The sequence below is a fragment of the Neoarius graeffei genome, chromosome 16, assembly GCF_027579695.1.
Source record: "Neoarius graeffei isolate fNeoGra1 chromosome 16, fNeoGra1.pri, whole genome shotgun sequence".
NCBI lineage: Eukaryota > Metazoa > Chordata > Actinopteri > Siluriformes > Ariidae > Neoarius > Neoarius graeffei.
Genome location: NC_083584.1, coordinates 59692854 through 59717091, shown reverse-complemented (window position 1 = coordinate 59717091; position 24238 = coordinate 59692854). Strand labels below are relative to the sequence as shown.

At 40.8% G+C, this 24238-nt stretch overlaps 1 protein-coding gene across 3 annotated transcripts in view; it reads left to right on the top strand.

Moving 5' to 3' along the window:
• The window catches only part of col4a4 (collagen, type IV, alpha 4), a 144091-nt gene that overhangs the window by 71168 nt on the left and 48685 nt on the right, over positions 1-24238 (top strand). For all 3 annotated transcript variants that reach the window (XM_060943292.1, XM_060943294.1, XM_060943293.1), the window contains exons 5-20: positions 3593-3727; positions 3981-4025; positions 4207-4323; positions 5636-5704; positions 5796-5831; positions 7134-7196; positions 7691-7726; positions 7828-7869; positions 7980-8054; positions 12322-12366; positions 13333-13395; positions 13670-13714; positions 13848-13901; positions 14275-14332; positions 18982-19086; positions 19246-19398. In XM_060943292.1, coding sequence (XP_060799275.1) covers positions 3593-3727; positions 3981-4025; positions 4207-4323; positions 5636-5704; positions 5796-5831; positions 7134-7196; positions 7691-7726; positions 7828-7869; positions 7980-8054; positions 12322-12366; positions 13333-13395; positions 13670-13714; positions 13848-13901; positions 14275-14332; positions 18982-19086; positions 19246-19398 — 1141 coding nt within the window. The remainder of the gene's footprint in view (positions 1-3592; positions 3728-3980; positions 4026-4206; positions 4324-5635; positions 5705-5795; positions 5832-7133; positions 7197-7690; positions 7727-7827; positions 7870-7979; positions 8055-12321; positions 12367-13332; positions 13396-13669; positions 13715-13847; positions 13902-14274; positions 14333-18981; positions 19087-19245; positions 19399-24238) is intronic.

Below are 24238 nucleotides of genomic sequence, written 5' to 3'. Positions count from 1 at the left end.
AAAAGTGTCCCGGTTTCAGACTAGGGAAATCTGGTCACCCTAGGTTAGTTAACAGCGGTTTACACTTAGCTGAAAAAAATTGATGTCTTAATTTCAACCTGAGCACATGAAAATAGATGTCTGTTGGTTTTCTTATCATTTGATCAGGTAAATTCACTACTTTGGGTTTACACAGAACAACTTACCGGCATAAAAAGATATAAATTGTCTCTCTTTTTTTTTCGCTCAACTGCCGTTGAGACGCCGCCAACTTTGTTGAGAATTTTAGAAGCTCTCAGGTGGTCATGTGATTCGCTGCTATCACTCTGATTGGATGATCTCAAAAAGTTACCCAAAATGATCAAAATCATTCAGATAGGAATTATGTTGCCTGATCTCAATGGGAAAGTGTCAGCATTGCCCAAAAAAATGCCCCGTGTGTCATCACTTTACGTGTGCATTTTTGGAGTCGGCAGCCATGTTTGAAGGCTGTGGGTGCATTCTGGGAAGTGGAGTTCTTAGTGGAGGAAAATCAAAACAGGCTGGTGATTGGACGGCTATTTATATCTTCTGTAACATAAGTGATAACAGGAATTAAGTTGTCTCACAGATGTTCTGCAACATTAAACGTAATGATAGATGGGGAAGCAAGGTTCATTGGCAAACTGCTGATGGAAAAGAGTTATAAAACATTGTGTGCATCTTTTAGCTGAACATTTTACGTCTTCCCACTGCAGATTGATCAGCGATAGCATTGTGACATTTTCTCTCTCTCTCTCACTCTGTCTCTTTCTGATTTCATCATCTCTAATAAATCCTTCAGTCATGCACAAGTTTAATAATTAGAAGTTTCAATGTGGTAAGGTTCCATATTTTCGTAATCCTCTGATTAGCCCCAAACTAATCCCAGATGTCTAAAGTCCAGCAAAAGTTCCTTCATTTTCCTGTGAAAACTCTTTAATGACCTGGTGAGTTGAATCACGTATGACCAAAACATGCTAGACTTTAATTCTCAGGCTTAAAGCAAGGAATATCAGGATTACAGGGACTGAGTTGATTTCTTATAAACCAGGGTTTATTATAGAATTGAGTTTGAGAGAAGTGCAGCACCACCTTGTGGTGAAAAGCTGGACTTATTCTAATCTTGATACAGAGTCCATCCATCCATTATCTGTAGCCGCTTATCTTGTTCTACAGGGTCACAGGCAAGCTGGAGCCTATCCCAGCTGACTACGGGCGAAAGGCGGGGTACACCCTGGACAAGTCGCCAGGTCATCACAGGGCTGACACAGACACAGACAACCATTCACACTCACATTCACACCTACGCTCAATTTAGAGTCACCAGTTAACCTAACCTGCATGTCTTTGGACTGTGGGGGAAACCGGAGCACCCGGAGGAAACCCATGTGGACACGGGGAGAACATGCAAACTCCACACAGAAAGGCCCTCGCCGGCCACGGGGCTCCAACCCAGGACCTTCTTGCTGTGAGGTGACAGTACTAACCACTACACCACCGTCTCACCCTTTGATACAGAGTAAATAATATAATTGCCGGGTATCTTTGTACAGACCTGCATGAGATGTGCAAATCTGATCACATTTTATTATTTGTTCCATGTCGATGCCTTATGTTGGGATTATGATCAACATACACACCTCCATGACTGCACTATAGTTCCTGTGATACGCGATACATTGGTGTTTTCAGATATAATGCTTTTATAACTCAGTCTTTTTAAAGTGGCTCTGAAAGCAAACTAGCTTCAGATTACCTCAGTGTGTTTATTCTTCACAATACAAGCAGAATAACCAAGGAGATCATTTCTCTTTCTGGACTTTTTATCTCTGATGAGCTCTCAGAGCATGTGTTGGTCACACCATGACATTTTTGTGAATGTGGAATCATGGACAATGTCTTTCAAAATGGTTGGGAAAACAGTATTTTGGTGAAATATCAGTATTAAGAGGGGAAAAAAGCAAAGTAGAGATGGAAACGTGTTGTTGATGAGAAAGGTCAAAGGAGAATGGGCAAACTGGTGGCACTGATGGGAACTCAACCACTCTTTACAGCTATGGTGAGCAGAAAAGCATCTCTGAGCATACCAAAGGCAAAAAGCTTGAGGCAGATGGGGTAAAAGACCACACCCATTCCAAGAACAGGAAGCTGAGGGGGCTACAGGGGAACACCTTACCCAAATTGGATAGCTGAATATTGGAAAAATGTCACCTGATTTCTTTCAAGCATGAAAGTAAAAACCTTTCATGCACACCATTTAGTGTTGCGTCCCACAAAAAAAAAAAAAAAAAACAAGTGTGCCTCCGATCCATGTGTCTATTTGCATCTGATTTGGACAAATCTGTTAATTTTGTATGGTGTATTCATCTTCGATTACATGTCAAATAAAGGATTTCTTGATATCTCATAGCCTGGGCATAAACTTTCACCTTAGAAATAGAGTTTTCTCCAAATAACGATATTAATTGCTCACAGGTTATTGTCGTAATCGTGTTTCTAAAATTAAAATCTGCTTTGAGACTGAATACGCATGCACAGTATGTGGTTAGAGTATGTAAGTAAACTGTTCTGTCAAAACTGGGTCCGATTTGATGGATCTTTAAAGTCATCCATGACATCATTACTGCAAAATAACATGGATATGGAGCTTCTCCTGAAAGTGTGCTACCTTCTCAATACATGCTTTGAAGCTCCAGTACCTAGCATAATATGACTAGCTTTCCAGTTTTGCCCTTACGAAAATTAACCATGGTTTTACTATGAAAACTAACCATGGTTTTACCATGGTTTATAGTTATTCATGGTTTTCATGGTTTTTTGGGTAACCATGAAAACCATGGTTCATGACTATGGTTTAACCATGATTTAACCATGGTTTCACTATGGTAAATGTTAATGCATCTGGGCTGTTAATCGAGATCCTTCTCTACAGCATTGACTGTTGGACGAAAGCATGATAATACTACAGTTAGTGCATCCTTTTAAAAACCATACTATCCCTTTTTAAACTAATTTCATAGTTACTATGGCCTATTACACATACAACTATGATGCTACCACAGCTACTGCAGTACTATGGATAAACCACAGTAATACTATGGTTGGTTCATAGTACTTAGAATCACCATGAAATACCATAGTAGATCCATGGTTACTACCATGGATGAAGCATAGTAATACTATGGTTGGTTCATAGTACTTAGAATAACCATGAGATACCATGGTAGAATCATGGTTACTACATAAAAACCATAGTATAACCATGGTTACTGCATAAAACCATGGTAAAACCATAGTTAACCATGGTAGATTTTTGTAAGGGTGACTTTTCTCATTATTCTCTTTCGGTTTCCCAATTTTGAAACTTGGTTGGTCATTTTGATTCTGGATTTTCTGCCTGGTTTTGGATCACTGCTTTGTTTGCCAATTTGCTTCATAAGGTTTTAACCCTGCACTCATCTCAACTTGCAGCTTACCAAAGTCTGACGCTATAATATCCATCAGCAAGGTCAATCATCTCAGCCAAAATAACTGATTCAATAATTACTTGACTTTTTATGATGTTTTCATACACACACTCATCTTATTGTAGGGACCTTCTGGTGCTGTGGGGGAAGACGGTAGAAAGGGGAATGTAGGTCAACCAGGACCTCGGGGGCTATTTGGACCAAAAGGACACCGAGGTTCTGAAGGAAATCCTGGAGCTCCTGGACCAAAAGGAGATGTCGTAAGTCACACAGACAGACATCAGTTATTTACATGATGTGAGCAATTTGAATAATGGCATATGTATACATGTGTGCCTGCACTCACATATAGTCCATGTTATAAACTATTGAATTTACATCTAATCATGCAAGCTTGAGTGTAACTTTAAAAAATGCTTGATTTGAAAAAGAGGTACAAATATGGATCATTATCAGTCAGAGGCATGTTGTGTTTGTGTATAATGATGTATTTGTATGTTTTGCTTGTATCAGGGCACGAATGGAGTAAATGGAAATCCTGGATTTAATGGAACACATGTGAGTGCATTGTAAAAAAAAAAAAACAGCCTATGTTCCCTTTAATTCCATTGATTACACTGTATATGAATGAAATGTCATAAAACATAGACTTGAAAGTACATCGTTTGCCCAGTGTTGTGTTTTGCCCCTGCTTTTGCACTTGTGACACTGGTTTTACTGTGACTGATTTCATCTCAAGGGTGAGCCTGGACCTGTTGGCCTTCCCGGTCTTCCAGGAATTGATGGCTGTAAAGGGCTCCGAGGAGATCCAGGAATCAGTGGCCGTCGTGGACTAAGTGGTGGACCCGGACCACAAGTAAGAAAACAGATTTCCTTTGGCACACAGGACCCTGTTTAACCAATCTGCTTTCTTGACTTCTTAGCTGAAATACAATTAACCCCAGTTGTTCAGAGAATTTCAGATGAATCTGAAATACTTCCAGTATATGGTTTGTACATGATACATAGGCAGCTTCTGCACCTACTATATGTCTTGCTCAATCCCTGTAACAATCAAAGACTCTAACAAACAGGATACAGAAACCAGTGCGTAGAAAATACATAGACAGCGCAACATGTGTGTGTTTTTAGTCGTTAAAGGAAAACTCCACCCTGAAACACGTTAAATGTTGAAATATTTGTGTCTTTAGTGATTCAGGTGCTAGTTGGTGATGTACAGTATATTCGTTATTAACATAAATCTTTAAAAGTTTAGTTCTGTACTGATGTCACAGGGTGACGTTGCTAGCACAGTTACAGTGCAATGAAATTATGCATCATGATATATCGTGCAACGATAAATCACGACACAAATTTATGACGATGAAATAAAAAATGAATGGTAATTATTATCAGGCTGCATAATCACAGTTTGTCCTAGCTGTAATTGTGTTGTTAAGACAGTGGAGGGCACAGTAGTATACAATATCAGGAATGCATATGACTTCACCTGAGGTGGAAGTAATGCAGCTCTAATACCACAAACCCACACGCAAATAAAACAGACCTAAAATGTGAAAGAGCTGCTGCGTGATTGGCTGTACAAATAGATTTAACAAGAAATCAGAGCTCTCTTTTTACAGACTGATGAAAGATAAAGAAAAGTGAAGCAAATGGAGGAAGAACAAATGTCCATAAATGTTTATTTAAAAAGGCCTATTTGTTATAAACCCTTTTCATTTTTAGTAAAAGGAATAGTTTCATTCATATGTGATTCTATTTTACTCCAACCTTTACAAATGTGGGTACATAATGTTGGTTATTAAGAAAATTAAATGAGGTTTTTTTTTTAATGTAACAAAAGGAAAATCGAATGGTGAACCCAATATTGTGAATTGAATCGAATTGAATCGTGAATTTGGTGACTCATTACATGTCTCCTAAACATGATATTAAAGAGAAATCCAGCATAGAAGTAGTGGAGAGCTGGGCAGACTAAAGGACTAAAGCACTGCTGCATTGCTTTCTTTAGGTAGAGATGAAGTGAGGACTAAATCCCATTGCACCACTATCAGACTGAGATATTCAACATATCAAAAAATATTTAAAAATCCCTCAAAAGAAGTGAAAGTTCTGCCTCGATTCACAGTGACACTACACACGGTATGTGGCTTTGCTTTATTCTGCAGGGTTGTCAAGGACCAAAGGGACCCAAAGGAGATTGTGCATACAAGCACATCATGAATCCTGGTCTACGTGTGAGTGAAACATAAATCCTAAGCTGTGCTAAAAGCTTTCTGGTTTGGGTCTTTATGAATAGTCATATTGTTCCTGATTGCTGTTTGACAGGGATGTGATGGACCTCCTGGTGATCCTGGACCTCAAGTAAGTGGTCAGCAAATTATTTGGTTCTAGTGCAACACTGCATAGTGTTTTTAAGACAACTAGTCCATAATTAATTATTAATTCTCATTATTATGTGGGGGCGGCACGGTGGTGTAGTGGTTAGCGCTGTCGCCTCACAGCAAGAAGGTCCGGGTTCGAGCCCCGTGGCCGGCGAGGGCCTTTCTGTGCGGAGTTTGCATGTTCTCCCCGTGTCCGCGTGGGTTTCCTCCGGGTGCTCCGGTTTCCCCCACAGTCCAAAGACATGCAGGTTAGGTTAACTGGTGACTCTAAATTGAGCGTAGGTGTGAATGTGAGTGTGAATGGTTGTCTGTGTCTATGTGTCAGCCCTGTGATGACCTGGCGACTTGTCCAGGGTGTACCCCGCCTTTCGCCCGTAGTCAGCTGGGATAGGCTCCAGCTTGCCTGCGACCCTGTAGAACAGGATAAAGCGGCTACAGATAATGAGATGAGATTATTATGTGGTAATGAAAAGGCAAAAGTGTTCAGTGCTATAGCATTGATTGTATTCAGAGTTGAGTTATGGAGATATCATGAAGAGCTAGGCACTGCATCACTAATTAAGAGCAAAACTGAGCACAGTATTCAGATCTCAGGCTCAGGAGAGATGTTGCTTATTCTAAGGGCCAATTTTTTTTTAAACCAATACAATTATGAAGTACATTTGGTCAGCTTATCCTTCAAACCATGGCCGCACATTCTTTACAGGAGAGCACATTCAGCTGACAAAAACAATGGCATTATTTTATGATTTTGACAAATCAAATTACTGAATTATAAGCTGTGTGTTGTGTGTACATGGTACAAAAAAAATTAAATGCAGAATTATAGGATGTGCTGGATCAAGTGTAATTTTATACACTGCTGATAATGAGGCTGGAAACCAGGTTGTTAAAATAATTCAAATTTGTATATTATGTTAATGTTGTATTGTATTTCACCTGAAGACAAAAAAATCTCCCACACAGTTCCCTTCTTCAGTGCACATTTTCTGGGGTTAAAGAAAGTGATCTAGACGCTATTGTAAAACAACATATTGGAGACTTTTTTCTTTCAATCTGGGAACCTTGGTAGCATGAACAACATGCAGCTAGTTTTCATAAAGTGCCCAGAAACTTGAAAGAAGCAGCTGCATAACCCGACTCTGAATACGAGTAACTTTCCCTGCATAAAATTTCAATGTAACTTTTAAACTTCAGTCACCAGCTCTGAACTCTGTGTGTGTGTGTGTGTGTGTGTGTGTGTGTGTGTGTGTGTGTGTGTGTGTGTGTGTGTGTGACCTAGGGAGCTCCTGGACCTTGTGGCCCACAAGGTGCACAGGGGAAGCCTGGAGGACCTGGTTTACTGGTAAGCCTGACTCCCTGTTTATTTTTCCTCTAATAATTTTAATAGTGAATTCTAATTCTAATTCTTTGTGCATTTCCTACATGTCCTACACAAAAGTAGTTTTCAGTATATTTTGCAGTATGCTGTGCAATAAAGGACAATAAAAGCACTTGTGATGTAGTGTACCGGGAAGACTTAAAGAGCTAGTGGAGCCAGAGGAAAATAATGCCACTTAGGTTTCTTACTAGGTTCTCCAAAGTTGTTGATTCTCCGACGTTTGAAATTTTACAGGTTTAATGTTTTTAAGATTCTGTTTAATCTTCCGCATTTTCACATTAAATGTTAGTATTAAAAATGGATTTGGAGCTTCATCTGCGAGTGAGATGAAACTGCTAAGTGTTTCGAAAAAGGTAGATAATTTAATGGTTAACGTTAAAAGAAGACAGATCTGTGGCATAGTGTCATGTTCTTCCTCTTCTCTCTATCTGTCCCTTTCTGTCTCTTATTCTTTTCAGGGTAAAAATGGTGTTCCAGGTGTACGAGGTCCTCCAGTAAGTTATAGTCACATCCTACACTTTTAGCTTAATAATAAATCATTCATTAGTAATGTGTAATTAATTCACTGCACTTACCATCACTGTTTTCCTCATAGGGAGACCCAGGAAAGCCCATTCCTGGTCCAAGTGGAGATGAGGTGGGTTTGGAGTTTTTGCGAACATGTGTTGGAGATGAGATCTGTGTGTGTTTGTGTTATGCGTGTGATGGGCAGAGGGGTTGTGTAAATGTCTCTTTTCAATTTTAAAGGGAGATCCAGGGCCAGAAGGCCCACCAGGCCCCTTTGAACTAGTTGAGACACCAGAAGAATATAAAGGAGCCAAGGTAAGATATTTAGTTAAATCAGGACCCTTGTGTATCTTATTATACACATTGCAGGACCATTTGTTTGAATGTCTGAGCAAAATGGTAGCAAAGCAGTTTTTAGTAGTGAAGCATTCTCATGGGCTTATTTCCTAGCAGAATACTAATTTCAAATTAATCATGACCTCACATATGAAGCTGCACCATTTTCACTTTCCTTATGATCTTATCCAGAGTAACTTACAATTAAAGGCCAATTTATGCTGACAACCCAGTCCTCGCAGATGGTGTCGCAGACAGTGTCTGCGTAGCCCCCCCACCTTCGCAGACGTTCTGCGCGCACCTCCCAAAAATTGTGACCACCGCAGAAGCCTCGCAGACAGCGCCGCAGACAAGAGGGCTCTGATTGGTCCACTCTACCCGCTGTACACGCACTTCCACTTCCCTACTTTCCCGGTTTGTTTTGTTTTCACGACCGGCATTTTTAAAAACATGAGCGAAGATGGAGCAGCACGAAGAGCGGTTGATCGAGGAAGTACGTACATCTATACGACTCCAGTTCTAGTCATTATAAGTAACCGGAGGATAAACACTCCACTAACCACACCCACCAACTACTCCTAGCGACTTCGCGCCCCCTTGCGTTGTGCCGGGGGAATAACATCGCGCACGCCTATCCCCGCTCAACAATAAATTACAACTGTCTGCGAAAAGCTATCTGCGAAAGCCTTGTTGCACGAGCATGCAGAGGCCTTAAGACAGGCTACAACTGGGCATTTGAGGGTTCAGGCCATGGCTCAAAGGCCAAGCAGTGACAGCTTGGTGGAATTTGAGCTTATGACCTCCGGATTAGTAGCTCAGTGCTTTAACCAATGTGCGGCCACTCCACTGCACATTGCAAGACAAGATCTTGCTTGTAATCTAAGCATTTTTGAGTGCTCTAGATGGCCTAATAGTCCTCCACTTAGTAGTAGAACTGTGGTTACATACCATACCATGATGTACTGGTCTACTCCCTTAAGTCCTAGACCGCTAGGACGGTTTCCTTCCAGAGTTAGTGGAGACTATATGGAAGAAGACGTCTAGTAACCAGTGTTCAAGTATGCCTGTGCAGTCAATTTACTTCACTGTGCAACCCACTTCACTCAGTGGGCTAACCTGTCTAGGTAGTGGAAGCTCTTCGTGATGCTCTCCAAAGGAAGTAAACATCTGGTCAGTGATCTGCAAGCTGGTGGTCACTTCCATAGAGTGTTTGAGAGTTCATCATCAGCACCGGGTGGCTTGGACAGGCACTCATCTGCAAACACAGATAAATTGATGGATTTATTAATAAGCTACAATGGGGGAAGCCATGAGCTAATGGATAGAGAAGCAGCTTTGGGACCAAAAGGTTGCTGGTTTGATTCTCTAGAACAGCAGGAATGGCTGAAGTGCCCTTGAGCAAGGTACCTAACCCCCAACTGGTCCCCAGGCTGCTCTGAGTATGTTGTACATCGCTCTGGATAAGAGTGTCTGCTAAATGCCTGTAATGTAATTTAATGGCAGTACCTTTGGTAGGAATGCTGGCTTTGGTAATACCATGATGTTTGAATTCCAGTTCAGTATGCAGACTTACCTGATTTAATTTGTCTTAAGTGAAAGCCACTTCATATGTGTGTCTTATACTAGTACATATGGCAAGTTGCCCCAAGTCCAGGTCTTACTGTGAGACCATTGTTTTACACTGGGGTCAGAGACCCTCCACACCTTTAAGGAACGTCCTTACTAGTTCATGCACTCCCAGTAACAAACTGTCAGTCCGTCCCTGGTATATATGTAGGAACTCTAAAACATTCTTCACAGCCCAAAATAAAGGGTTACTAGATGACACTGAGCAAACTTTCCATGTGCTAGCAAAGAACACGATCACAGTATTGTCTGTCCTCAGTAGTACATGTGACCCTTTTAGTGATTAATGGAAATGTTGCAGCTCAAGCCATACAGCTTCAATATGCTGATACTGAGGCTCATTCTTCCATCTTCCTGTCAGATGTTTGTCCTTGTCACTTGGTGCCGAGACTGTGCATAGCAGACAACTGCCCAGACAGGGAAGTACGAATTGACTCTGGTGTTGCAAGGGCTCTATGAAGACTTGCACACAATTCTTGAGCACCCCGGTTGCTCCAGCCAACCCAAAAGAAATTACTTGGTAACTCTATCACTCCATTTTTGTAAAAGTAGGGAAACTGCTTATATTCCTCATCAACTGTAATGGGGGCAGATTTCTTCTCCTCACTTCTAATTTCAAAGAAATTACCCAGGCACACCATGTACAGTATCTACTGTCTGTGTCTTTAGCATTAACTGCACTCCCACAGTCAATATAGTCAATTGGCTTGTTTCTTGCACCTCTGTGGGGTGGATCTCTGTGGGCTGGGGTGTTCAGCAGTGGTTAAATGAGAAAATGTGGACAGTGTGCTCAGTAGCCAGTGATCTGAGCTCAATTCTTTAATTGCAGAGGGGTAAATCAGCCCATTTCTTGACCACATAGCTTCAAAGCTGTCACTTTATTTGAATTGTGCTTTGGCAGCTTTGGCAGTCTTTGCCCTGACTTGAACCTCCTTTTTGTTCTGGTCCTCTACTTTGAAACCAGTGCTGCATCCTGCCTAACTCTTTACATCTGCTCTTGTGGTCTTTGAAACTCATTTCTTTGAAAATGTAGCATGCCTCGATCATGTTTCTCGCAAGGACAAGCGATCATCCAGTGCATCCTGAACCTGTGTGTCAAAGATCTCCCCAGACACCAGAGGTGTTTTCACCAGCATTTAATCAAGCCAGACCACTCTTCTCATTTGTGTTTACAGATCCAATGAGTTCTGATGCCCCTTTGGTATGGATACCACATCTTGGAGCACTGTCTATAAGATTCTTTTTCCCATTAAATCTCCCATCATTAGCATTTTCTCCTTGAGTTCAAAGAGCAAATGCACCATGGTGTTAGCAATAAACCTCTTCTATATTTGGGTGGTGTCCAGTGCAAGTTTGATAGCAATGCTTTGTTCACTTGTACCACTCTCTGCTTCCTCTCTGCTTTGAGCCTCTGTAATTTTAGCACTGATTTCAGTTCTATGGTTCGTCATTTGCCATTGCAGCCATTGTCTGCGCTCTTATCACAGATTGCCTGCCCTCTTCAATGTGTTCAAGAGCTAATTATGAAACTATCCCACTGTCAAATAGCCCTGCATCTCCTCGGAGTCCTTTACAGCCATCAATTCCTGGAAGACTGAGAGGGCCAACAGGTCCAGGATCACCCTTGAGATGAAATCAGTCACAGTAAAACCAGTGTCACAAGTGCAAAAACAGGGGCAAAATACAACACTGGGCAAATAATGTATATTCAAGTCTGTATAGTCACTATATAGGACTGATACACCACAAAATGGGTCAGGCAATTAAATCTGTTGGATTAGGTTGGATTGAAGGATCTAACTTCATCGTTAAGCTTAGAAAACTGCAGATCCTGAAAGTACATCATGGTCTTGTCACACCACGCAGTTGTGCCAAGCTATATTGAGCTCTGCACTGTTGCATTGGTACTAAAAGAAGAAGAGGGGTAAATCAGCCCATTTCTTGACCACATAGCTTCAAAGCTTCAAATATACTTTATTTATAACACGTACACTTAAGCACAGTAAAATTCCTCTCTGCATTTAATCCATCTGAAGCAGTGAATACACAAATGAGCAATGAGCACACACATACCCAGAGCAGTGGGCAGCCACACTACAGCGTCCAGGGAGCAGCTGGGGGTTAGGTACCTTGCTCAAGGGCACTTCAGCCCAAGGCCGCCCCATGTTAATCAAACTGCATGTCTTTGGACTGTGGGGGAAACCAAAGCACCCGGAAGAAACCCATGCAAACACGGGGACTACATGCAAACTCCACACAGAAAGGCCCCCGCTGGCCGCTGGGCTTGAACACAGAACCTTCTTGCTGTGAGGTGATGGTGCTACACCACCCAGGTCTTCCTTTTACCCAATGCTTGCTACTGCATCATCTGCATCCCAAAAGCAGTAAGGGCATTCATTCTCTCCTATCTACAGGGCAGAACAATAGTATGATTGAAACTGAAAATATTTCCAATATCATTTTATATGTAAATATTATATTATGGCATATTATTCCCACAGAATTAAAAGAAGACGTAAAAAACAGTAACTGAATATCGACAATAATACTGTATACAATAACATTTCACATCAGAAAGAAAAGAAGATGGATGGATTAATGGATAATCATATTATTTTAGGGGGAAAAAGGACCTGATGGAGACTGTGGACTCCCTGGATCAAATGTAAGTGTGTGCATGTTGATCTGGCTGTCTGTTGACACGAGCCACTTCATTTGTGTCTCTATGGTTTATTTTACATGATTCATTTTAGGAAAGAAAATTAATAAGAATAAGAGGAACCTGAGCAAAAACAATAAGGTTCCAGCACCTTTGGTGCTTGAATCCCTAATAATACGTGAAAGTGGAGAAGGGAAGTGTTGGAGAAGGGTACTACTTAGTTTTTTGTTTTTAAAAAGGCTGTAACTACATGGGGTTATTTATAATAATCTGAATAGGCCTCCAAGAAAATTAAGTAAAGCATCTGGATAGCACAAGTCCAAATACAGAGAACTTTCTCCACATACAGTATGAGGGTACTTCAAAAAGTTCTTGGCCTCACCCGGAAACCAGGGGCGTAACTCCCATGTTGGGACATAACTGTATACTATAAAGTCTTATATCACTGTCCACAAAAGCTCAAATGAAAGTAGCAAAGAAAAAAGGAGAGGAAAGAAAGCTTGGAGCTGGTGTGCTGTTGCTCCAGGACAATGTGCACGTCCGCACAGCACAGGTGGCAGGGGCAGAAGCAGCCAAATGTAGCTTTGAACTGTTGCCCTATGCACCTTACTCACCCGCCCTGGCACCGTCTGACTTCGATCTGTTTCCCAAACTGAAATCCTACTCACATGGTGGCCATTTTCAGAGTGATGAAGTCATCCATGCTGTTGAGGAGTATCTGGAGGCTCAAGATGTGACCTTCTTCCGGAAAGGGATAGGAAGCTTGAACATCAGTGGACCGAATGCATTGAAGTTAAAGGAGACTATGTTGAAAAATAATACAAGAACAATCTTTCTCCTGTGACGTTTTCTGTTTGAGGTACTTTTTTGAAGTACCTGCTGATCTACTGATACAAAGAACTCACAAGAACTTATGGTGCTGTTTTGAGGGATTTTCTAGGTTGTTTACTGATGTATGTGTCTGTTTGCCAGGGAACTGACAGCCCTAAGGGGGAAACAGGAGAGAAAGGCGTCGCAGGTTGTCCAGGTGCTACAGTGAGTGAAATATTAGAATGCTCGACACTCAAACAGGGTTCATATCAAACCATCAATAAGCCTTGCAGTACTTCATGTAGCAATATTCTTGAAGTAGATATCTGTATATTATGGCTGCATGGGTTTATAATGTTTTATATAGGTCATAACTAACATGACAGTAATGCCTTAGTGCATGTACTTGACTTTACTCAACTCAGTTTATAATATTTATGTTTATTACAATTCATGTGGATGACTGTTTTAATCTTTTCACTCTGCAACTTATTCAAAGGGAGATTGTGGCTCTCCTGGGCATTCTGGCAGACAAGGAATTCAGGTACAAAGCCTAATGTGTGTGTGTGTGTGTGTGTGTGTGTGTGTGTGTGTGTGTGTGTGTGTGTGTGTGTGTGTTTATAGTGAATTCGTTGTTGATATGTGTTTTATTTCCTATATTCTCCTTATTCCTACAGGGTAAACGAGGAAACCCTGGACTCCCTGGTGAACATGGTTGCCCAGGACAAAAGGTTTTTTACTCCACCTTATAATTATTTGGGTTAATATTCTTAAGTTGGTGACTTAAGTCCAAAAGTTATGTCAATATGAATTTGAAGATTCGTACCATTGAAATAAACATGTGACAGGAGTCGAGCAATTTGCCAATAATTCAGTGTGCTCTCCTGTAAAAAAAAAAAAGAAAGAAAAAAAACAATGTTCATATGGTTTAAAGGATAATAGCAGTTAAATCTGGCATTATGTATGAAGTCTGAGTTGTACACTGACGTGCACAATTGTGCATGCTAAATTCTCAACTCTGAATACACTCCTATTATTCTAACATGACACAGTGTATTGTAGATACACTATCTTACTAATGTTGTGTTTTTGAATGTCTAACAGGGAATCTCAGGTGATCCTGGTCCACAAGGAAAAATAACATATTACTCTTGTCCAGCAGGTACAACTAGCAAACATCCACATGTTCCAATTTTGGTTTTGGTTTTTTTTTTTTGTGCTGGAGTACATGGACTAGACTCAAATGGCTAATTTTATTTGAAAAAAAAAATTTAATGGTTGAAAAGGTTTACTTCAGCCTTTTTCCAGCAATTTTCCAGCAACTAGACTCAAATGGCTAATTTTATTTGAATTTTTTTTTTTTTTAATGTTTGAAAAGGTTTACTTCAGCCTTTTTCCAGCAGGGGATTCATTATAGTCGGGCTGTTAAGGTGAGAAACTGTTCACTTTGTGATAGAAGCATGAAATTTGGCACACTAGCTCAAATTGATATCTAAATAAGAAGCAACAAAGTTTGTTTGTTTGTTTGTTTGTTTGTTTGTTTGTTTGTTTGTCTTGAGCTATCGTCACCATTTCTTGATGGATTTTCACCAAATTTGGCAAGTAGGTCTGGGGTGACCCGGAATTTTGCAGATATAAACAAAATTCATGTACGGGCCCCAGGTGGTCCCCAGTGGGCCCCTGGGTGGTGGATGTTTGGATTTTTGTTTGTTTTGGGATAACATCATTTCTCAGCGGATCTTCACCAAATTTGACATGGAAGTCTGGGGGCAACCCAGAATTTTGCAAAACCCAGGCAACACCGGGTAACCTGCTAGTATATAATAATTCTAGATATGGGGGCATTTCAAATTCGGCTTCTAAACCCTGGAATACGCATATGCAAAATTGACCCAACATGAAAATGAGGCTAAACTAATTTTCTTTTTTTTCCAAGGTATTTTTATAAGATTGTTTACAAAAAAATGACACATTGATTGAAATCTACCTCACAAATAGAGAATTTCTTGTTCTCAAAGATATCACATGACAAGTCACATGACATAGGGATGCAGTATTAAGTAAATAAAAAGGCTGCCAGAAAAGTGTTTTTGTAGTTCAATGTTTTAGCTGTTAATATGGATTCATATGATCATGTGATATCAAAATATTGAAAAAATACCTCTCTTGTCATTACTGATTACAATCCCTGTCACAGAAACAAAGAAAATTCATTTAGCCTCGTTTTCATGTTGGGTCGATTTTGCACATGCATATTCCAGGGTTTAGAAACCGAATTTGAAATGCCCCATATCTAGAATTATTACATACATCAACTTGAGCTAGTGTGCCAAATTTAATGCTTCTGTCACAAAATGAACAATTCCATGTTTTTTTGTTGCTTAAAGGAGATACGCAGAACCATGGCCTCACTTTGTGTTTATAAATGCCTTGAGACCTCAAGAATTTCCGCTATACTAAAACACAGAGCGAACTGCAACATTGAGCTTTCATTTTGAGCTAATTTTCGCCATGCCACGTAGATGTGTTGCTGGCAGGTGCAGCAACACGGCAGAAGGTGGATTTATGTTGCATTCATGGCCCAAGAATGTTCAAACTGCAAAGATTTGGATGCATTTTGCGAGTTGTTCACGGGCACATTGGGCGTCTACAAAGTGGTCTCTCCTCTGCTCTGCACATTTTACTGAACACTCATACGAGACCTTTGATCTGTTGAGGAGCGTTGGCTATAAGCCCGTATTGAAAGAGGGTGCAGTACCAACAATTAAAGGAAAAGAAAACTACAAGAAAAGGAAAGTGAGTTCAGTTGCACCAGTTCTCCCGGAGTGTGAGCCGAGGGTTGTTGCTAAAACACGGGACGGAACGGGATGTGACATATTATCGCTTGGGCAGTGACCTCCCTGCGGTTGTTGCTAAAACCCGTGACGACCCATCCCGTCCTGGGTTTTAGTAATTGCCTGAGCCGAGCAGTAATGGCAGAGTACACAGTATGGAGAAAATGGAGAATGAGTGGAGCAGCCGTCTGATTTCTCCACTGGATATGCTCACCTCAGCAGCAATATCTTGCCCTTACATGGAAGAAGTGAATGAACGGAGAACTGAACGAACAACTGAAAGTCAGATTGTTTCAAAACAATCAGCCACAAGGTCGGCCTTCAAGAAGCAAGAACACAGATGGGTAAGATGCGACTCTCATTTGGATACAAAACAACAAAAACAACAACACTCGTTGTTTACCTGCATTTAGATTAATACATGTAACTTGTATTGTGTGTTTAAGTTACCGGTATAAGATTATTTAATTTGCTTCAGAATGTGATTGTCTTAGTTCATCTGATTATTTAATTAGCCTTTTACATTTTATCAGCGAAAATGCATGCATGTACAGTGGTGTTTGAAAGTTTGTGAACCCTTCAGAATTTTCTATATTTCGGCATAAATGTGACCGAAAACATCATCAGATTTTCACACAAGTCCTAAAAGTAGATAAAGAGAACCCAGTTAAACAAATGAGACAAAAATATTATACTTGGTCATTTATTTATTGAGGAAAATGATCCAATATTACATATCTGTGAGTGGCAAAAGTATGTGAACCTCTAGGATTAGCAGTTAATTTGAAGGTGAAATTAGAGTCAGGTGTGAGTGGGCACCCTGTTTTATTTAAAGAACAGGGATCTATCAAAGTCCCTTCAAATTCACTTCACAACACATGTTTGTGGAAGTGTATTGTGGCATGAACAAAGGAGATTTCTGAGGACCTCGGAAAAAGCGTTGTTGATGCTCATCAGGCTGGAAAAGGTTACAAAACCATCTCTAAAGAGTTTGGACTCCACCAATCCACAGTCAGACAGATTGTGTACAAATGGAGGAAATTCAAGACCATTGTTACCCTCCCCAGGAGTGGTCGACCAACAAAGATCACTCCAAGAGCAAGGCGTGTAATAGTCGGCGAGGTCACAAAGGACCCCAGGGTAACTTCTAAGCAACTGAAGGCCTCTCTCACATTGGCTAATGTTAACGTTCATGAGCCCACCATCAGGAGAACACTGAACAACAATGGTGTGCATGGCAGGGTTGCAAGGAGAAAGCCACTGCTGTCCAAAAAGAACATTGCTGCTCGTCTGCAGTTTGCTAAAGATCACGTGGACAAGCCGGAAGGCTATTGGAAAAATGTGTTGTGGATGGATAAGACCAAAATAGAACTTTTTGGTTGAAACGAGAAGCGTTATGTTTGGAGAAGGGAAAGCACTGCATTCCAACATAAAAACCTTATCCCATCTGTGAAACATGGTGGTGGTAGTATCATGGTTTGGGCCTGTTTTGCTGCATCTGGGCCAGGACGGCTTGCCATCATTGATGGAACAATGAATTCCAAATTATACCAGCGAATTCTGAAGGAAAATATCAGGACATCTGTCGATGAACTGAATCTCAAGAGAAGGTGGGTCATGCAGCAAGACAACGACCCTAAGCACACAAGTCGTTCTACCAAAGAATGGTTAAAGAAGAATAAAGTGAATGTTTTGGAATGGCCAAGTCAAAGTCCTGACCTTAATCCAATCAAAATGTTGTGGAAGCACCTGAAGCGAGCAGTTCATGTGAGGAAACCCACCAACATCCCAGAGTTGAAGCTGTTCTGTATGGAGGAATGGGCTAAAATTCCTCCAAGCCGGTGTGCAGTACTGATCAACAGTTACCGGAAATGTTTAGTTGCAGTTATTGCTGCACAAGGGTGTCACACCAGATACAGAAAGCAAAGGTTCACATACTTTTGCCACTCACAGATATGTAATATTGGATCATTTTCCTCAATAAATAAATGACCAAGTATAATATTTTTGTCTCATTTGTTTAACTGGGTTCTCTTTATCTACTTTTAGGACTTGTGTGAAAATCTGATGATGTTTTAGGTCACATTTATGCAGAAATATAGAAAATTCTAAAGGCTTCACAAACTTTCAAGCACCACTGTGCATGTATGTTGCATCAGTTATAACACCTATCCTGTTTTAATGAGTCAACCCACAATCAATGAAGTCAAATCAGTCTTAGTTGAGCAAGTCGGTAATGGTATTTCTTACTTTCACCATAATTTTTTATTTATATGACTTTGGTCTATAGCTGTCAAAGGCCTCGGCCTTAAAACCGGTTACCGCAGTGACGTCACACACTCAGGGCTGGCTGGCTCAGCGGGGCGGCTCGAATGCCAACTTTGTGGTCAATTTTAACTCTCAAAAATATATATTGTTTTATTCCCATTTATGCAGCATATAAGAGTCAAGGATGGAGATACTATCCACTCAGAAATGTATTTAAAAATAAAGGTTCTGCGTATCTCCTTTAACAGCCAGACTATTAGAACATTTACTGAGCTAATGAACAATCCACTTCAGCTTAATGGCATCATAACATGACAATCAGCAGTGATAGAAAAGAAAAACAAACATAGCAATGTGTTAAATTATGGCACTTTCAAGGAATAATCTGAAAATGATGGACTGAAATGGAATCTCTAGCACAGTTTGTATCATTATGACTAAACACTATTATAATGGATTATAATGATGACCATATGAGCAAAATTGCATTGATGATGACAAGGATCATGTTTAGCCTGGATCATGTGAAAACAACCAGAGAGACACTCAAGAAGTAATTTGTTGTTTGTTTTAAAAACTGCTCCTGGCCAAAATACCCCCATTCTCCAATATGTTCAAGTATCACAATGCATCTTTGTAAATTGCGCCTTTGTTCTTTGTATAATCGAATAGATGATTATATGATTTTTGCTGCTGTTGTTGACTGTAGGTTGTGTCGGTGAGAAAGGATCACCTGGGGCCCCTGGTATCAAAGGAGACATGGGATTGATAGGCCTGCCAGGCCCTCCTGGTCCACCAGGAGAATCTATGCCTGGTGTGTATAAGTTCATATAGTTGAGTGTTAAGATTAAAATTCTGGCAGCAGTCGCAGATCTATCATCCTTACTTTGGATGTACTGATGATACTATGGGTTAAGTGCAAGAAAAGTGCTAATATGTCAGCTTTATTTCCTGCAATCTCTTTGTTTGCCAGGCCCCCCAGGCTGGCCAGGGACAATAGGTTCACGAGGCTTTCAAGGTGATAAAGGAGAACCAGGAAAGAGATCCACTGAAAAGACCCCAGGGGAACCTGGGAAACCAGGGCCCCAAGGGCCAAAAGGGATTCAAGGGGCTCCCGGCCCCCATGGTAGGTGTATATAGAGTGGACAGAAATGTGTCCTCAATGCATTTCTGTTCATCTGTCACACATGTCTGTCTTTTGTCCTGATGCATTTAATATTCTCTGGTTTGGAGTAGATAATGGTGTTAAAAATATTTCCAGCTTAAATTTTCTTCAAACCATGTCTCATTGAGCTTTACTATTTTGGACTAGAGTCTGCATTCTGAATATGTTAATGAATATTTTAGTGGTCCAATCTGGTCTTCTGCTCTCGTAGTCTGTCTGATGCTTTTCTGCTTCCCACATTTGTAAAGAGTGATTATTATCCCCTGCCCAAACGAAGCTGGGCAGGGGATATAGAAATGGGTTCTGTCCATCCGTCTGTCTGTCTGTCTGTCCAGCTGTCTATCCAGCTATCTGTCCGTCCGGTCACGTTTTCGTTTCCGGCCCATATCTTTAAAACTACTGAAGATATCTTCATGAAACTTTGTATACATATCAAGCAACATGTGAACTGGTGCCTTTTGCTATTTTGGATTTTTGGGAAAAAAAAAAGTATTTTTTAAAATTTTTACATAAAAAATAGATTTTGACTTAGTTTCTAAGAGCAATGTTTGTTTCCGGAGCATATATCCAAAACTATTCATGATACGGATTTGAAACTTGGTATACATGTTAACAAGGTGATGCATATGTGCCTTTTCATACTAAGAAATTTGAGAAATTTAAAATTTTCATGTTTCCATGGAAACAATTTCAGACTTAGTCTCTCAGGTTAGTCTTAGGAGTAGGTTTGGTTTCCAGAGCAGAACTTGAAAACTATGAGTGGTTTGGTCTTGAAAGTTGGTATATGTGTTGATTAAGTAATGTATATGTGCTTTTTGATACTAAGAAATGTGAGAAATTTTAATTTTTAGTTCACCTGGACCAAAGGTCCGCTGGGTTTATGCCATGGGTTGCTGAGGTCAGTGTAAAGAGGTAGGGTTGGTTTCCTGCAGCACAACTTGAAAAATGTGACAAATAATATCTTGAAACTTGGTATATAGTTGGTATATAGGGCGGGGGATATAGATGACCCTGTCTTCTTGTTTGAGTTACTCTTGCCTTTCTGGCAGCTCAAACAAGTCTCCTCTGTCCTTTTTCATCACCTCTCCGCTGCTGGATGTTTTGATTCTGCATTTTGATATTTAACCCTTTCTCTCAGTACACTGGCATTCAACTTATCAGACATTTTCAGTCAGTATAAATAAATGAATTATTTTATCATTTCAAGTCTGTTATAAGATTCATCAGGACACTGTTGAGGTAAGAGCCATATTTGTTTTTGTATTGATGCTGTACTCGGCGGCACGGTGGTGTAGTGGTTAGCTCTGTCGCCTCACAGCAAGAAGGTCCGGGTTTGAGCCCCGTGGCCAGCGAGGGCCTTTCTGTGCGGAGTTTGCATGTTCTCCCCGTGTCCGTGTGGATTTCCTCCGGGTGCTCCGGTTTCCCCCACAGTCCAAAGACATGCAGGTTAGGTTAACTGGTGACTCTAAATTGAGCGTAGGTGTGAATGTGAGTGTGAATGGTTGTCTGTGTCTATGTGTCAGCCCTGTGATGACCTGGCGACTTGTCCAGGGTGTACCCCGCCTTTCGCCCGTAGTCAGCTGGGATAGGCTCCAGCTTGCTTGCGACCCTGTAGAACAGGATAAAGCGGCTAGAGCAGTGGTTCTCAAACTTTTTTCACCAAGTACCACCTCAGAAAATACTTGGCTCTCCAAGTACCACCATAATGACCAACATTAAAATACAGTAGCGTAGTAGGCCTAAGTATTCATTAAAAACAAGGTGGAGGTTTTATTTGACAAGTATATTTAATATTGTTGGCCACTGTAACATTATACACAGTACTTTGAACAGTAACACTGTGTTTAAATATAGGAAAATAAAACACTGTACTTAAATAATTAATCAAATAAAATTATGTGTCATCTCTTTGGCTAATGGTAAACACAGCAGTTCCCCGATTGTGTGCGGCTTACCGGCTCTGGTGATCAGGAGGCTGGCACGATATGAAGCTTCCTGTGCTTTGGCTACGGGTGTACCATAGGACAGAATGGTGGACTTGGACTGCTTCAGTTCATCACGTTTTCGTAAAAAAAAAAAATCCATTGGTTTGTCCTTTAGTGCTGTGTGTTTGGTTGTAAGATGCCGTTTGAGATGCAACGGTTTCATGGACTCATTGCTCAGAACGTCCCCGCATACAACACACTGCGGCCTGGGCAGCTCCTCTGTCCCACTCCAAATGAATCCCAGTTTTATGTATTTTTCATCATACTTCCTCCTTACTGGTTTCTGCCGTTTGCTAGCAGTTCTGGGGCTGGTTTTGCCACTGTCGTTAGCATCTGCGCTCGGCTCACACACGTCCTCTTCAGTTCTCCCTCTCCCCTGATCCACGCTCCCATTCGCGGATTTAAGCCACGACAATAATTTTGTCGTACTCGTCATAATTAGCAAAGCCACCTCCACCTTTTCCCATCACAGCCTAGTCTACCAATGGTGGATAACCGTCTGTCAGCAGAACCGGCAGGAATGCGTACGTACTCTACGTATGGCTACCCAGAAGCACTTGCAAACTTTTTAAAATTATTAACTTAATTTGTATCTCCTTTCATTTTCTTGTCATCGGTTGATAAGATATTTTCATCCATTCGGATATTATGGATAGTATTTCACATTTTATTTTTTTAAATTTTATTTATATTTAATTAAGTAATTCTTTGGCGTACCACTAGAATGGAGCCCGCGTACCACTAGTGGTACGCGTACCACAGTTTGAGAATCACTGGGCTAAAGATAATGAAATGAGATGAGATGAGATGAGATGAGATGAGATGAGATGAGATGAGATATGAGATATGAGATGAGATGATGCTGTACTCCTCCCAAGCTCCAGGGGGTGTATATTGGGTTTGGTAAGGCCAAGGGTGGCCAGAGGTTATTTACCGTAAGTTCATGTCTAATCAGTCTCAGGTGTTGTTGAGATTGAGAAGTAAACAGTTTTTGACTGTGCTCATGGCAAATTTCTCTATTTTTTATTTGTTTCTGTTTTATCGCAGTTTAGGAACGTATTAGAAGTTATTTTAAACACTATAAATAAATTGCACTTGATATCGCCAGTTCATGGCCAAGTTTGTTTTCTTCTTTTTGTTTTATGCTGAGAGCACACATCTAAACAGCTCACACTTAGCAACCACTAGCGGCTAATGTTTCAGGCTTAGTCACTACAGTTGGGTTTCTGTAGAGTAGCGGGACTCTGTGTTTAGCTGCTGGTGAGCAGGGTGATGCAAAAGAGGAAGGGTGTGAAAAAAATCTATTTTTGGCCTCTTTTAAAAAGTGATTCAATCCAACTCAATCCAATCTAGATGCCATAACATTAATCTAATTTTACAGCGCCTAATTTCCATCTCCTATTTCTTAGATTCAACTCAATATTGGCTTTAGACAACAGTTGAGTCAGATTTGTAGTTGGAGAAAATACCTAACAGCTCCACTGATGCAGATTATTTTTCCATGCCTAGCAGGTAGAACACAAGTCCATAAACTCAGTATGCTATTTATCAGGGAATTAGAACCAGAGTTCAAAGCAGGCATCATGGTGTAATCATGGGCACATCCATGTTCATACATCAAGTCTCATCTCATCTCATTATCTCTGGCTGCTTTATCCTGTTCTACAGGGTCGCAGGCAAGCTGGGGCCTATCCCAGCTGACTATGGGCGAAAGGCGGGGTACACCCTGGACAAGTCGCCAGGTCATCACAGGGCTGACACATAGACACAGACAACCATTCACACTCACATTCACACCTACGCTCAATTTAGAGTCACCAGTTAACCTAACCTGCATGTCTTTGGACTGTGGGGGAAACCGGAGCACCCAGAGGAAACCCACGTGGACAACATGCAAACTCCGCACAGAAAGGCCCTCGCCGGCCATGGGGCTCGAACCCGGACCTTCTTGCTGTGAGGTGACAGCGCTAACCACTACACCACCGTGCCGCCCTCATACATCAAGTATCAATGAGAATTAGCTCAAATAATGACACACAGTAGAAATAAGAATGCAGACTAGTCCAGAACTCTAGCTGCAACAGGTCAATGACAGGACAGGGGTGGAGATATAAGCACATAAACCAGAATTAGTTGCTTCCAAACTATAATTCTGACTTTGAATATTTGCCTTTACACTGCCATTCAAGGTTTATTATAGTTTACCGATTTACAGTTATTTATTGCCCATTTTCAGATTCACTTTGCGAATGATTCTTTGACACAACAGCATACCGTATGCAGTACAGTGTACACACATTAATCAAGGACTGACATAGAACACAATCAGGTAACAAGTATTGCCAGGCAAAACAAACCTCGCCCGGCAGCACTTATTTTATACCTATTGTTGATAATGGTAATATTTCTCAATCATCAGCTGTCAGGTTACAGTCCTATGAAAATCCATGACCTTGAGTTTGACATTTCAAAGTCATTCAAGGTCAAAGACCATGGTGCCAAATGAAAGCCCATATGGCACTTCTTATACATTGAAAATGGTAAGTATCTGTCTACCATCAACTGTTTTCAAGTTACAGCCCTCTGAAAATCCATGACCTTGAATTTGACCTTTCAGGGTCCCTCAAGGTCAAAGATAATGGTGCCAAATGAAAGGCCATATGGGAGTTCCTATATGCTCATAACAGTAAACATTTGTCTATCAGCAACCATTTTTTGAGTTCTAATGGAAAATGTTATTTTGACCGAAAGGTTGACCTTTCCAGTGACCTTGACTTTGACCCGATTACCCCCAAAAATTAATCAGGTAATCTATG